This window comes from Metopolophium dirhodum, chromosome 6 (assembly GCF_019925205.1).
Source record: "Metopolophium dirhodum isolate CAU chromosome 6, ASM1992520v1, whole genome shotgun sequence".
Lineage (NCBI taxonomy): Eukaryota > Metazoa > Arthropoda > Insecta > Hemiptera > Aphididae > Metopolophium > Metopolophium dirhodum.
The window spans coordinates 2,655,807-2,672,599 of NC_083565.1; the positions used below are offsets into that span (position 1 = coordinate 2,655,807).

Consider the following 16,793-nt stretch of genomic DNA (forward strand, 5'->3'; position numbering starts at 1 on the left):
ATTAAAAATATAAAATTATACTTATACATATTTATTATTTACACAATGAAACAAAGTAACGAATATAAATCCGGGTTTTCACTATATTATACCATGTCGAGTATTATAGAGGTTGAATAAATATATTACCTACATTTGACTAGTTGGTAACGAGGTATGCTGACATTTTGTTACCTATATATTAATAAATAATAATACGGAACACAACACGACACTGTATAAGTCGATAATATAATATTATACCGCGGTATTAAACCCAACCAGTGACCGTAACGTGCGCTGCTGGGCCAGCAAGTGGCAACGGTAGACACTAGACAGTAGTCTCAGCTGAAAATACACGTTCAGTCCGGACGTTTCTCAATCGCGGTCGTCATCTCACCGCCGTCGCCGTCGTTCGGGTTCAGTGTACGGGAAGCGCGTTTTTATACGTGAATAATATAACATATTATTATTATACGGTCAGCGTGCAGGACTGCGGTAGTGGTAGTGGTAACGGTACAGGTATACGACATGATATTATTATATATTATATATATATCTCATGTATAGAAGCCACGCCGGTCGTCGTACCGGTGCAAATAATAATAACAACAACGCGAAGGCAGTCAGTGCGCGTCAGTCGTCGTGTTCGGTCCTGTGTTGCTTTCTGGACACGTCTGTCGTTTCGCGCGCGCCAACCGAACGTATAATAATAATATTATATTGGTAGGTACTATAATAAAATAACTATACATATATATCGTAGCCATAGTTGTACACTGTTGTACACGAAACCGCAAATAATCAATCGATTATATCCGTACACGATATTCGCCAGCCAACGATATACAGATAATATTTGCCATTTTATCCAATGTATATTAATATTATTTATTCGTCTTCGTGATCCGTAAAACCATTCGTCTGCATCGGCTACAGGAATGCCCACCATCTCGCCGATGGCGTCATCGTCTGACTGGAGCGCAGTTGCGTTCCCACTGCTGCTGCTACTACTGTCGTCGTCGTCGCCGCCACCGTCTTCGGCTGCCGTGGTGGACAGCGGCCGACTGTTCCCGGCCGGCGTCCAGTACGAGTACGAGTCGACGACCACCGTGCTGACCGGTGGATCTTCAGACAACCGAGACCCGGCGGTAGGTCATCGGGTGGTCGGTCGACTGTTGGTCGCCAATCTCTGGCCCGCTACCGATACCGCCGGCGACAAACTGTTGCGGCTACACGTGAGTACTAATATATTATAATGTTTATTTTTAAGGTGTATAATACCTACCAACTTTTTTTTAAATTGTAAAAACAAAAAAATCATAATACATTCTGAAGTAAATAATTTACTTACAAAATGCAACTAAAAGTAAACAAATAATATTGGTTAATCTTGAAAAAACATTTTTTGGTTCAACTCTAACTTTTGGAGAAAAATACAAGGTAAAATTACGATTAGTACCTACATAGTAACAGTGACGTGCCATGAGGATGTTTAAGCGTTTAAACAACCCCGTCGGTCGTATTTATTCAAAAAATATATGTACTATAGGTATATTATATTATATAATATCTATGATTCAGATTTCTACAGTATAATATATTGTCATAAGTAATATGGTTCTATTTTATAATTTAAATTACCATGGATATTGATGAATAACAATGCCCTGCACTAACTAGTAAGAATTTTAAATTTATTTGTGCTGGAAATTTTTAACTTAACTAGTTCATTCTTTAGTAGCTTTTTGAAGTAACTTAACTTGTATTTTTCTATATCTAATTAATTGAGTAACTTAATTAGTTATTTAAAAAAAAATTATAGTTATCTAAAAGTTTTTTAACAAACTATTCTTAAATAATGTACAACATTTGTCACATCCAGAAAATTCAAAATTTCGAACAAACGCTTTTATTAAAATGTAATCAATATTTTATGTAAATTAATTTAATATCAGAAATATTTTTAAAATGTTATCATTGTATCATATTTATTAATATAATTTAATTCTGGTTAATTTATTATAATGTTCTTAGTAGTATTTAACATTTTTCTAACTTTTTGGTAATTTAGTTGGTGCTTATACAGTTATACCTGTTTTTTGATGAACTGGTATTTTATTATTCCAATATACATTTTTTCATTACTCATTCCTGAACATACCAGCATCTGGTAAGAACCGCTGATGGCGTGAAATCGTATGCTGGGGACATATTATCAGCTACTGTATAGTATAGATATTTAATGGTTATCTACTCAACCTTTTTTTACGAGATCTTATCGAATATTATTAGTATCTAGTATCTACTACAATTTCGCCTTTAACGTTATAAATAATAAAACAATTTGAAACATTCACGCAAAAAAATCGTAATATTACTAATATAACATTTACACTCTAACCTCTATAGGGCACAGGCGTTTTAGATACCTACTGTATAATTGCTGTAGGTACTTACCGATACATTATACATCGCATTGAAAAAAAACAATCATAAATGCTTGTAGTATATAGGTCCACCATGTAATTATGCTGTTAATTGTTGTAGTCTTGGATGCCTGAACACGATTTCATAAGAAACTATAATAATATAGATAAATAGGTATAATAACTATGGAAGTTCATGCACTAAAATCTACCGTAGAATATAATTATGTATGCGTTTCTGCGCATAAAAATGAAATAATCATAATTCTTTTTCAAATACAATTTTCATATAACATTTTTAAATAAATATCACTTATTATTGGTTAATAATAATTCATTTTTTAAATATTTTTATGAACTATCCATATTATTATAATGTATAGGTAGTGTAAAAATTAAAATATTTAATTTTAGTTTTATATTTCAGGGAAAATACAATGATTCCAATTTGTAACTTAACTTACTCATTTTTGGACTTAAATTAAAATATAATAATATGATGTACTATGTTATACGTCAGTTCGGGTTTTAAGGAGGGTCAACCCCATTGTGCACCTAATTTAATAATATTTGTTTTTGTAGTTCAAGTCACCCAAACTTCAAACGTGGTCTAAGAAGTCTAAAAATGATGGTAATCGTCAATTTATCGACCGTAAATCGAGGATTGATAGCAGGTTTTCAGACCAACCGTTTTTTGCGCACTGGAGGAACGGGCATATAGAAAACCTGTATGTCTCTTCTGCTAATTCATTGACTGAGGAAAATTTTAAAAAAGGAATCGCTGGCCTCTTTCAGGTATGAATAGAAACAAAGAAAAGCAAATTAGGTAATAAAAATAATAATGTATTCTCACGTAGTTTCAATTGTCAAACCAACATGCTGTAGAATATTCTACGCTCGGAGAGTGCAACGTGACCTATACTAAAATAAATGAAAATAGTGTTTCAAAACGAATTGATGGATGCATTTCGCCTACAACACTGCCACCTGAAATTAAACATCCCGATAAAGTAATACAAAAGTAGTAATTATTATAATATATGATTGACTTAACTCAAGTATTTGTGTTTGTACCTATTAAATGTATTTCCCTTAGATTTGGCAAGGAACTTTACGTTCAAAACGTGAAGGTTTACTGATATACAACCAAAAATCCTTGGTTGAAGTGTCTTTTGACGAAAATCATGAGTTTTCTACTAGCTTTATGAATGAAGTAGGAGCTTCGGTGTCATCAAAACAACATATAGAATTAAAAGGTATTTGCGAACTTAGGTTTTGATAGTAACGCGTGGTTAATTATTAAACAAAATAATGCTGTATAATAGAAACCAAACAAAATGAAGATATCATTGAAGCCAATACATTCAAAGAAGCAATTCATCAATTAGAAAAACAACTCAAACTGAAACTAGAAAAACAAAATTTAAGTCCAATCCACGAGGTTAAAAATTGTAAACACTACAATTCATGTAATAAAGTAAGTAAACCAAATAGCCAATAGTTACTTTATTATAATATAATATTATTATACTATAATAATATAATATAGAAAATAAATCATTTCAGATATTGTGTACTTATTGTTTTTAGTTAGACGACGTGGTTAAGAATTACCACGACTCTTTATTGGATTCAGAACTGGGAAAGTCTAAATCGGCTTATGGGGCGATCAAAGTAATGGATGCTATTGAAAACAGTGACACGAAAACTATTAAAAAAGTATTGACCGATGAAAAAAATGTGGATATAGTGTAAGTACATTAAAATGTAACTTATGTCTTATTGTGTACCTACATGTGTATTTATTAATTGAATGTACTTTTATATTTAGAGTTCAATTATATGACTTATTAGGAGCTGCATTAAATGAAAATTCCCATAAAGCCTTAATGGAAACACTAGACTTAACTGATGCTAAAAGCGTCGAAAAAATAGAAAGATACTTATGGAGCGCATCAATAAAATTCAATCCGAAAGTAGAAATCATAAAAAGTAATATACACTCGACTCATCGGGTAAAATATAGTTTTTGAATACTTACGACTTTAATAATTTATATAGGTTTATTATCAATCACTGATGAGAAACTAGCCAGTAAAAAAATAGTGGACACCTTATTTAACACCGTGACCGCTATGGCCAGTCGTTTGGCTCGTTACAATCACACGGACGCAAATGTTCTCGTAAGTATGGTTTATCAAAATTAAAAAAAGCATCTATAGACGCTATAGCGCGGGGTAAAATACCTACATAAAACATCAAAATACGTATATTTGATTTTAGATTTGCGGTGAACTAGTCGTTAAAACATTGGAGAGACTGGAAAAATGTAAATTAGACGACGACGAATGCATACTAACGTACATCAGAGCGTTGTCTAATCTCAAACATCCGCTGTCGATGGAAGTGCTATTAAGCTTTGCACAACACGGAAACAGAATGTAATAACAGAAAGGCAATAACTTCTAATACAATAATATATTTATAATACTCCGGTTTTTTTTTAGGACTAGCGCGTACGCCATGAAAACGATTAAAATGTTTGGGCCGGATTTGTGGGACAATCGAGTGCTGAAATATTGCAACAGAATTTTCTTTCAGTTGGTCAAAGAACAGGACAGCAGCACCAGGACAATAGCACTAGCCATACTCCTGGAGTCTGATCCAGACTATGACCTGCTGAAACACGTGGTTGAGTGGCTCTCGGCACCCGGTGAGGGATACGAAATCAAGCAGTACGCATTGGAACTATTGAAGGAAATGGCTAACCAGTGAGACATTTGAAAGGTTCTTAAACGTATTAGACGCCCGTCTAGACGTATATTATAACAATGTTAGATATATAATATTCGGAGAATAAAACGAATTATAAAAAATTAAAAACATTATTGTCCATATTATGCATAGTCGACTTATGTGTCACATAAAGCATAGCAACATGTCTTATATGTGACACATATATTGACTATGCATACGGGCATATATTTCGATTCCTAAAAAAAAACTCTTAACCGTGATCGTTGTTTCGCGTTTTTTTTTTTTTCGTAGAAATGAGACCTCAGCGAGACTGTTGCGAACGGTGTTGGTTCGTGAACGGTTGAACCACTACGGCAGCATGGCTCAGAGAGGCTTGTCGTCGTGTTTTTCAAGAAAATTCATCAACTATAACAACATCACTGGACTGGTGAAAAACTCTCAACAGATATATTCGGGAGTAACCAAACGTGGGTCCGTGGATATCGTCTTGGAACATGACAACATTAAATACGACTTATGCAGTGTAAGTGCGTTTATTATAATATTAGGCCTCGTCAATTTTTCATCAAAACGACCAACACGCATGACAAAAATGTAGGGGTACCTACCTCGTGTAGCTTGATCTTCGGGAAGTAAACAAATTTACTTTGCATCTGTCGTAGCATATATTTTTTCTATGGGACATTTTTTATTTAGCTATAGGTAGGTATTGAAAATTAAAAACATATTTAACATTTACTACGTTTTACTCTAGTAAACAATTTAACAACATTAAAAAAAAATGCTCCGACTGATGTTTTCTGATGAACTTGGTCGGACGTATTTTCATTTTTTAAATCGAACTAAAATGGAAGTACCTAAATGTTTTTCACGCATACATTTTGATCTACTACTTTACTACTGTAACTAAATTACATAAGTATTGTATAATATTATATACATGTCCGTGCATACTGCATACCATATTCTGATGCTGGTAATCGTTGGGTGCGATACACATACTAATTCAGATAACCGTATTATAAGTTTACGATTTTTATGATACAAATATATTGTGTGTACACTGTACCTATTATTATTATAGTAATATCGTTTCAGTTCGGCATGTTCACAACAGGACTCGGGTATTTTACGTCCCTGTACGACGATTCGGGCAAAAAGGACACGTCGGACGAGGCCAACTTACCGGCCACGGCTGGTCTAGAACTCGTAGTGTTCGGCGTGCACATCAGACCGTTCATTATGTTTTCTAGTCAAGGCCAGTTAATGGGACACGTCTGGGCCGGGACCGGGTCGGACAAAACACCCATCATTCAGGTACATATAATATATTATATAGTATGCCTATTATAAAATCAATGGCTTAATGAATAATTATTACCAGTCAGTGGTGCAAATAAGAGAGTTTAGCCCCTTCCTCCAGATAAAAAACCTTTCAAACATTCTCAAATAATACACGGGCAATATACAGTACCTATATATTTTATACATATAGTAGTTACTTGATACATTTCTTCTGTATTTACCCAAGTGTTTTACAACTGACTTTCTAACTTGTAAATAATATATTGTTTCACACTTTCGCAGGGTATATCTCAAATGATCGAACATTTGCAATACGTGCCACTGAGCAACGGAATTACGGCCGAGCTAAACGTCAAAGGAATGTTGTCACTGGACATATCCGGTCAAATAGAAATGAGCCTTTGGAATAAAAACGCGCAATCGGTAATCGAGAAAAAGTAAGAATAGCCATATAAATTATTGTTTAAATTGTTATTAAAATATTACAACGATTGTATATAATTTGTACCAATATATTACGTCACAATAGTTGTTAAAATGTAAGGTTATTACTGTTACTGTTAGTAATAATTTATTATAATAAAATCTTCTATATTCGCCAATAGAGTAAATGACACGTTTTATGGCTAACGATTGCAAATTGCGAATAATGGCGGTAAATAAAAAATCAAATTAGTTATTCAATACGATTTAAAAATTTAAAAATTAAAACACATCATTCACGTCGTTTTAAGAAACAAAAACTTCAATGTTTACAGTAAGTAAAAAATTTAAAAATATAGACAGATGAAGGCAACTCGTAGTCGTACCTCGTACAATAATGTATATATGTCAAAACATTTATATCTTAATATCTTATAACATAAAAAACATCATATAAAGAAACACAAATTATCATCTCTTAAAACAATTTAATAACAGACACAAAAAATAAATAATATACCTACAACACACATTAGTTCCAATAAAAATTTGATTTTATTATTTTACACCAAAACCCTTTTCGGGCAACAACACGTCCATTTAGTTTAAATTATAATGGTTTGTTCTTTGTGTAGCGGTGGTATCAGCATACAGGGGTCATTGAAATTGGATACAGACTTGGTAACAGACGAAGTAGACTTTGCACTGATCACCGAAGGGCTGCTACACATGCATAGCGAAGCTGAATTTGCGACAAAAATCGTTTTATGCATGCGAATTGTTTTCGTGGATACAAACGTGACGTGAGTATCATGTCTATATAGTATACCTATAAATTATAATAAATAATAACACTAAACTGACACATGAATTTTCATATTTGGGCAACTTTTATCAAATCACCTAGGCCTACATTTTGTCTAAGTCCTCCCCTGTTTGTACTTTGTATTGTGCACATATTTTTCCTTCAAATCAAACGATTTAAATTTTAGCACGACCGTAAGCAAAAGCGAAAAAGTCCATGGGCTACCCCACAAGTCACACACGACCACCACACGGACGCATCCAGTTTCCGGACGGACGTTCGCCTTAAACCAAATGGTCAACGAATTTTGTAATACCATCCATTCTCAGTGAAGTGGTCAACTACGACAAGTCAGCAATACACGGAAACGAAATATTTCAAATAATGATATTATTATTATTATTATTATTGTAATTACCTCAAAACGCGACTGAATTATTTTTATTTTAAGTTTTGTTATACGGACAATTCAGAACAATATAATATGGATTAGTTATTATTTATTAACTATTGAATCTGTGTTAAATGTATTTTGGATTCCTATTTAAGTATGAATGTCAAGCTAACCGTTACGGCGTTACAAATGAGTACAATGTTGATATCGGATGTGATAATTAATTGTTTATTAATTCGTAATGTATATTACCGCATATAATAATAACGTGTAATCTTGTTTACACCTTAACGAAGAAGTTATAGCGTTTTACGTTTTCTAAGAGGATGTCAGCGCACTGTTAGTTTTCTCTCTCTGGACCATACGCAACACGCAACATAGACAAGACGTATTCATACCAAATATTTTTTTATGTTTTACATAATTTAAACTTTAAAGTAGATATATATTGTACATTACACTGTTCATATGAATAAGGTTAACATTACCCGGTTAATATGTAGGTATATTACCCGTATACGCGGATAAATCTTACACAATATTACGGGGACGCAATATGACATTATTAGGGATGCATTCGAAATAATATTATGAATTCGAATTTATATTATATAATATATAATAAATATTTGTAGAGAGAGAACCATGAGTGTATATAACGTGCGCGCAGGTTTTCCATTCAAACATTTCGAGAATAAACAATAAATATACCCTCGTGATACGGAATTATTAAAAATTTCCAGATAAGTATTGATGAATTTTGTCGAAATGTGAACTTTTAATGCTTATGTAAAAAAAATTCGAATTATGCATCTTTAATATTTTTCAACTGCAGTTACAACAACTTATGAGGAATTTTGTATTATATTTTCAAACATTTTGATGCAACTAAAAAATGTATTAACATTTATAAAAAAAAAAATAAACTTTAAATGTTTATAAATAACTAAAAACTAGTCAAAATATTTTTTAAATGTTATCATGGATATGAAATGATAAATTTAACATTTGGTGAAAATTTTTTGAATTAAAAATAAAATAAAATAAGAAAATTGTTAGATGAAAAATTGGGTGTCGTAAACAATTGAATTTCAAACGCTCTTAAAAAACTAATTTGACTCTCCGCCCTCTGGTAGACATTTTGTTTTTTGTTATAAGTAGACAAACCTATGCATTTTTTGTATTCGATTTTCAAATCATAGATATAAAAAAGGTGGATAAGTGGATGTCGCTCTGTTGTACAGTAGGTTAAAAGTGGGTCACTGTAATGGATGGTGTTAAATTTGAATTCAATGATATAATATCATTGTATAAGAAAAATGATTCTGAGCGAAAACGGTCAGTCAGCCTATGATATTACCAAGTATATTTGATGATATTATTGTGAATAAAGTAATTTATATATAACCTATTTACGTGGAGCCTTGTTTTAAATTTTCAATCCTTAGCCATAATAGTTAAACATTTTATACATTTTTAACTACAAAATAATTAATAAATTAAAAATTTGATAAATGTTGTCAAAATTTGAACTATAAATGCTTATAAAAAAAAATTGTGCCTATGAATTTTTAATATTTTTCAACTGCTATTAAAACGATATATCAGGAGCCTTATATTAAATTTTCACGCTTTTTTACCCAACAAATAAAATTTCATTGAAATTTATAGAAAAAAAAACTAAAAAAATTGAAAACTGACAATGTCCGTAAACAGCTCAAAAAGAGTCAAAATATTTTCAACATTGTATGGTGTATAGAAAATGCTAATATAAACATTCAGTGAAATTTTCAAGTATCTACAGTCATTCGTTTTTTAATTACAATAAAATAAGAAAATTGTTATATGAGAAATCGAGTGAATATCAAATGTTGTAAAAATATAAATTTAAGACGCTCATAAAAATGTAATTTAAGTTTCTTGTAGACATTTTTTTTTTGATAAAGGTAGATAAACTTATGAGTAATCTTATATTACATTTTAAAATCTTAGATTTAAAAAGAAAAATTTTTATGAATTCTCAACTCAAAATAATTTGCTAATTTTCGTGATTTTTTCGTATTTTGACAAAATTTGAACTTTAAATGCTTATAAATAAAAACTGTGACTAAGGATTTTTAATTTTTTTTCATCTGCCTTTGAAACAATAACCTAGGAGCCTTCTATTAAATTTTCAAGCTTTTTTACTCAACAGATAAAATTTTATTGATATTTATAGAAAAAAAAACTAAAAAATTTGAAAACTGACAATGTCCGTAAACAGCTCAAAAAGAGTCAAAATATTTTATGGTGTATAGAAAATGCTAATATAAACATTCGGTCAAAATTTCATGTTCCTACGGTCATTTGTTTTAGAGTTACACCAAAAACCAAAATCGATTTTCTCAAAAACAGATTTTGCGTAAAAATTCCCGTTTTTCCTTATTTTTTCTTTTGTTTTTCACGTCGTTTTTGAAAACTACTTGGAAATTTTAGATTCTGAGCAAAGCGATGAATGTATTGATTTTACAATGTGTGTTTTTTTTTTTAATTTTTTTTTTTTTTTGTGTGTCATCACCTTTTAGGACAGTAAAAGTGCTTGGATTTTCTTCAACAGTAACTTTTCTGATAGGAAAGTGAATCTAGTTGGTACTTTGGGGGGTCAAAAGTAAAAATATCGGGGATTGGCATTAGTCGTTGTAGTGCTTATATTATAGAGTATAAACCCACAAAAAACCGAGCTAATTTGTTTATCCATAATTAAATATTCCTAGTAAATATTTTCCTAAAGATTCTTGTTCCTCAGCAATAATTTCCCGTGTTGTGTGCGCTCCCATTTTTAATTATATAACAAAATATACTCAATACCAAAACTTCCCTGTAATCAAGGAATTAAGATAATTATATATTATACATAAGATAATAATTAATATTATAATAATATCTTCATTCGTGCATAATTTATATCATGAACTAAGATAGCTATAACTATCTTAGTTCATGATTTATATTAAGTATAAGCATAGAACTATAGAAGAGAGAACAAGTATAAGCCGGTGTTCGTCGACGCATAATATTTTTATCGTCATGATATTGCACACACTGCGCGTATGCCTCTTATCATTCACATGCGGCTTTGTTTTGCCAGTCCAGTATTTTCTTGCTAGGGTTGATAAAAACGTTAACGTGAAATTTTGAATGTTCATTGTAGAGGACCTTCCCCGGCTCCACAAATCATAATTATTGTTTTATGTTATTTAAGCTGTTGGACGTTGGTTCGGTCAACCACTGCTACTCGTTTAAATATTGCAAATTTTCAACCCAAACTTGGGGTTCAATTTTTTAAGAAAAACATTCATCATCGAAAACGAAAATTACCTACCATTTTGATTTGTATTGCGACTTGCAGGTAAAAATTAAAATATATAGGTACTTTTCAATTCTTGTGGACACACAATAAATATAATTTAATGGGAACAATATAAAGCCCATGACAGAATGACACAAGACACAACTCTTGTTATTAACATCACAACTTGTTGTCTCGTTACCGATTAATTATAAACAAACATTTAAGTTAGCAAAATATTGTTGTTGAAAAGAAATGTTCAATGCATTTTCAAATAAATTATCTATCCATAGTCCATAATAATTATATAACTGTATTAATATACACATTATTTTTATAGGTATCTGACAATACCTCTTATTATTTTCAGTTAGTTTTTTTTAAATAGAATACTTTGCAAATTTTTCTTATTATTATAATATAGAACAAACATATTAATGTTTTTAATACTTATTATTTTTAGAATAATAAAATTGAAATGCATCTAATCAATTAAAAGTTACACAGTCTATGGATTAAAAACAAAAACAATAAAAATACGTAAGTATATTAATCATTACTTATTAAAATATAAATACCTATTTTAATCATAACTTTAAATTGGTAAAAATTATAGGTACTTTTTTTTAGATATCACCAATTAATGTCATATCACAACAAAGTTTGATTTCTGTACATCACACTAAAGCCAATATTTTAATATACAAATATGAACAAACAGTTCATGTGACTTGCTTATCAAGATAAAAGGATCAAGATTCAAAACATCTGTGCCAGTATAGTTAAATTTAAATTAATTAGGTAACATTTTATATTTTTATATAATATCCATACGCATTTTTCATTTAAGAGTTTTAACATTTTAATTTTTGATATATTTTTCACAAATATTCTGTCATATTTGTCTTTTTAATGCATATTTTGTTGTCTTATAAGTTATAACGTTTTTTTTTTATTAAAATATCACATTTATAATCCGTACAAAAAAAATATACAATATGCAATTAGGTTCACAAGAAACAAAGTTTGTAAAAAGGTCTATTTAGATCTAATTACATAATTAAGGGCAGGGAAGCTTGTGATAAAAGTATAGAACTTATCGAGTGTATGTTATAATATAGTAAATATTTTATGATAAATGATGTTGAAAAAAATATAATAATACCATGGTTTAACCACTAAGCATACAAGATCAAAAATAAAAATTATCGACAATGACTATTTATTAGTTATTACTTATTACCTTAAAATCATAAATAATGTTAATTGTTATTTATGAATATGAAGGGTAAATGCTTAAAAGTGTTATATAGGTACAGTTTTTATATTTTAAACTTTAATTAAATTAATATTTAACCATTTTTAAACATATTTTTCCTTTTCCATAAACTATTTATGGTTTTTAGTGCATACAAATCCAAGCCACAATAATAACTTAATGAAGTTTTCATATTATATTATACAGTAAGTAGATAATTATTAGGTATTCCTTAATTGAAAAGTGTTAAAAGGCTTACAACTTACAATTTTAATTGAGATACACAACCATAAAATATTTACATATATTTAAAAAATGTCATTATCAAAATATTGTGTTAAATACTTACCTAACGTTTAAATAACTAGGACTACATTTCAGAAGATATTTGTTATTCATTGGTTTTAAATTTAACATATTTTAATGATATTTTACTTATTTTTTTAGAACTAGAAAATATGGCACCTTCTGATCTAGAATATCTACTGTTGCAAGGGCAAAAACTTTGCAAGGACACTGATACATTTAAGCCAGTATCAAAAATACATAAATCATTACGTCAGCTTTGTCGAAACGCTGACCATGCTCCGAAACAATCAAATAGAGGGAATGATGAACAATGTGCCAAAGAATTTCTAGCCAATCGTGGGCTAGATCTTTCTGGCTATTCTAATGTGCTTAAAAAATTATCTACATACCGTGACAATGCTATCACAACCTGTGATTCTAAACCAGTGATGGACTATTCAAGTAGTGTAGAGTCCTTAATGGGGAGACACATTGAAGACTACATCAATAAATTAGAAGCGAATGATAACAAAGATGATGATAATTATTTACAAGATCTTCCAATGAGTTGGAAAAACATTAAAAAAGGTATTGTTTACAATGAGTTTGCTTCAGATTCATATGATGTATCATTTTGTCTTCAGAACTTATTAACTACCAAAAATACATATTTTACATTTGATCCCAGCCTAAATAGTCCCAATAAGTCAGCTGGTAATTTTCCTTTTGTTGATGATGTCCAAAACTACATCAAGGAAATAGAATATGCTAATATGAACAAAGAATTGATAGAATATTTTTTGGAAACCATACATAAGAGCAAAGCTAATAACGCAAAAGTAGCACATATTTGGAATGTAGTTAAGTACATGTACAATATAATTCCACAACAATCACCTTATGGATCATTTAATGAACGTTTTTCAGAAGAAAATCAAACAAAACTCGTTAAAAATGCTAAGAGCTATTTAGAAGATAAATACCAAGCTTTTCTTGTAAAAGAGACCAAACATTTGAATATTGCTAATGATGGTAATTACATGGCGGCTATTATAAGCTCTTATGTATTTATGAGCACAGGCAGACCGGCAACACAACAAAATGATTTTCATGTAGACGAACAATCAATTTGGCCATTGCTCTACTTCAGTTTAAGATGTGGAAGAATGGATGTTGCTAGTTATTTCATTCAAAAATCTGGTTTAGCATTAGACGATCTACTAAATGTTTTTATTCACCTGAAAGAAGCCGATTTTGCAGAATGCGTTGCTTCCAATATTGGTGTCACATTAAACAAATATTACAGAACTCTTCCAGCGTATGACAATGCATTCAGGAAAACAATATTCTCATTGTTGGGTATGGTAGAAGCCAATATGGAAAAAAAAGCTGTTTCTAAAACAATTGAAGACAAGCTATGGATGTTACTAGTTGAACATTTTGCGAGCAAGTACATGGAAGATTCAAACGGATTAGATTACTGTTCATTACAAAGATATATTTTGGACAACGGTAAACCTTACATGGAACAGCCTCATGTATACTTTGAGCTATTGTTTCTGATTGGACAGTTTGAAAGCGCTATAGATTTCCTATACCGCAGTGTCGAGTTTTCCAATCATGCAGTGCATATAGCCATCGCTTTGAACGAAAAACATTTATTAGCCACTCCTGAATATTTACAAGCCCCGTTTTTATCTAATGAGAATGTTGATGTTAAGTTTGTGCGTTTGAATTATACAAGATTGATTTTATTATTTTGCAACGAGTTTAAATCAACCCATCCTCATTATGCAACGTATTATTATTATTTTTTAAGAAATGTAAAAAGTCCGACTCTGACTGAAAACTTGTTTCACAAGTGCGTTGCAGATCTTGCAACATCTTTTGATGGGAACATGTGTGATTGGATGTTTGGGTGTTTAGACGATAATATGAAAGAAATTAGTATTTTACACAATATCTTTGATATGGACACTGTTACATCTATAATTGATAAAACACTAGAATTAACACTGGAGAAAAATAAACCTGAAGTTTCTTTTAAACTCTATAGCTTGACATCAAATAAGGCAGCATACGGTGTAATGAATAATATACTGAGTTTTGCTATTTACAATTATTATGATGTTTTTGGTCGTGCTATGACTGATGACAAGTGTAACATCATAAATAAAAATTTTTATGATCGCGTATACTCATATTTGGAGGAATTAAACAATAAGAAATTCTGTACGCTGGAACCAATTGGTCCCATGTCAACATTTCAAGTCTTACGTAATATGTATTTATTTTTCTATTATTCTTCTAAGCATGAATTTTTATCAGCTATTGAGAAGGCCACTGATACAGGTCTAGTACCGTTAACTAGTGAAGACGCAAAACACTGTTTAAATAATTGCACTAATTATGGTGAAATTATACAGAGAAACATAAATAATTTTATAAAGTCATTAGTTAGTGTGTTGTGTAAAGAACATTCTAAAATTTTAAAAAACCAAAATATCTCTATGGAAGAAGATTCATTAATTGAAGAAGAAGACAGTGATGTTTTTGATCAAAGCAAAGAAATTGGATGGACAAAATGGAAACTTCAGAAAACCATTAGAGTTATATATTTATTCACTGCAAAATTACCGGTACATATTGCTCTTGATGCAGTTGAATATATTTCAAATAATGCATCAAACATGCAACTCGACTGAGAACTAAAAAGAAAATTTTTTTGATTATAAAATATGTATATTTATTATTTACTTAATAATTGTTTTTGTAACAAAAACTAAAATATTTTTCTTTCAGTTTAAATTTTTAAAATGTGTTCCTATATTATTCATTATTTAATAAGGATAGCAACTTGATTAAAATGGTTTATTTCTGAGATATTCACATTTTTATAATTTCTTTTTAATATTTGAAACCTCGTTAAAAAAAGGGCTGTAATTATTTTTGAATATTATAGTGAACAATTTTGATAACAATATATAAAATTTAAAAATTGTAATAAGCATTTTGTAAATAATTTTTTATTTTATGATAAAAATGTTTAAAGCTATCTCAGGTTAGAACAGACCAGTTTTGAGCTGTTTGATGTGTTATGAGTGTTATGACTAATAACCTTGTAATAAACAATTTTACTGTGTTTAGTAAATATCAGAGTTATGTTATTAATCTCCATGAACATGCCTTCATCCTACACAAATTAATATGTATATTGGGGGAGGGAGTGGCCGAGCAAACTAAGGCGTCAGTTGTGACGGTCACGGGCGTCACTTCTCTCCGGGAAGACATCTGTCTGGAGAGAGAGACTGCCATCCCACGACCAGGCATAGCAAAAACCTACGGGTGCCCAATTTGAAATTCTGCCAAACTAAAACACACGTGTTATCAAAAACCTACGGTATTCTCTACCACAGTTAAAAACCATCCAATGGTCTAAGTTGTCGCGGGTTAATAAATAAAAAAAAAAAAATAGGTATATTATTTAAACATTGTACAAGGTCCAACAATATCAACTGTCAACAGACATAGGTTTTATTTAACATATATTATATACCTATATCTTTTGATTACCTTTAAAATAATAGAATAAGAAAAATGTTAATTATTAAAGTCATTACATTTTACCTATAGTTTACATCTTCTGTAATTTTCTAGATCAGTAGAAAATATATTATTAGCCATAGACCTTATACTAGTATACGTCTAAAATGTCTGTGTCATATAAATTAATAGCTTTTAAAATTGTTATTACATTTGGTTAATGGTACACTGACTGTGCCCATGAAGTCCCTAGAAACAGATGGAACCAAGAGTGGGCTTTCAGT

At 30.4% G+C, this 16,793-nt stretch overlaps 2 protein-coding genes across 3 annotated transcripts; both read left to right on the forward strand.

The window, feature by feature from the left end:
• The first annotated feature begins 106 nt into the window (after positions 1-106).
• Positions 107-8,213, forward strand: LOC132946270 (microsomal triacylglycerol transfer protein). The gene is made up of 15 exons (XM_061016176.1): positions 107-1,217; positions 2,991-3,203; positions 3,266-3,418; positions 3,505-3,664; positions 3,734-3,885; positions 3,999-4,159; positions 4,240-4,400; positions 4,470-4,591; positions 4,692-4,849; positions 4,916-5,179; positions 5,457-5,688; positions 6,264-6,482; positions 6,753-6,907; positions 7,529-7,696; positions 7,886-8,213. Exons 1-15 carry the CDS (start codon positions 921-923, stop codon positions 8,028-8,030), a joined length of 2,760 nt encoding a protein of 919 aa, XP_060872159.1. The 5' UTR covers positions 107-920; the 3' UTR covers positions 8,031-8,213.
• Positions 8,214-11,240: 3,027 nt separating this feature from the next.
• Positions 11,241-16,139, forward strand: LOC132947166 (nuclear pore complex protein Nup93-like). Of its 2 annotated transcripts, none has more exons than XM_061017375.1 (4): positions 11,241-11,480; positions 11,884-11,960; positions 12,037-12,221; positions 13,126-16,139. In XM_061017375.1, the coding sequence occupies exon 4, from the start codon at positions 13,137-13,139 to the stop codon at positions 15,669-15,671; it is 2,535 nt and encodes an 844-aa protein (XP_060873358.1). In that variant the 5' UTR covers positions 11,241-11,480; positions 11,884-11,960; positions 12,037-12,221; positions 13,126-13,136; the 3' UTR covers positions 15,672-16,139. The 2 variants fall into 2 exon arrangements, with proteins under 2 accessions (XP_060873358.1, XP_060873359.1); XM_061017376.1 differs by having other exon boundaries at positions 12,051-12,221.
• The last annotated feature ends 654 nt before the right edge of the window (positions 16,140-16,793 follow it).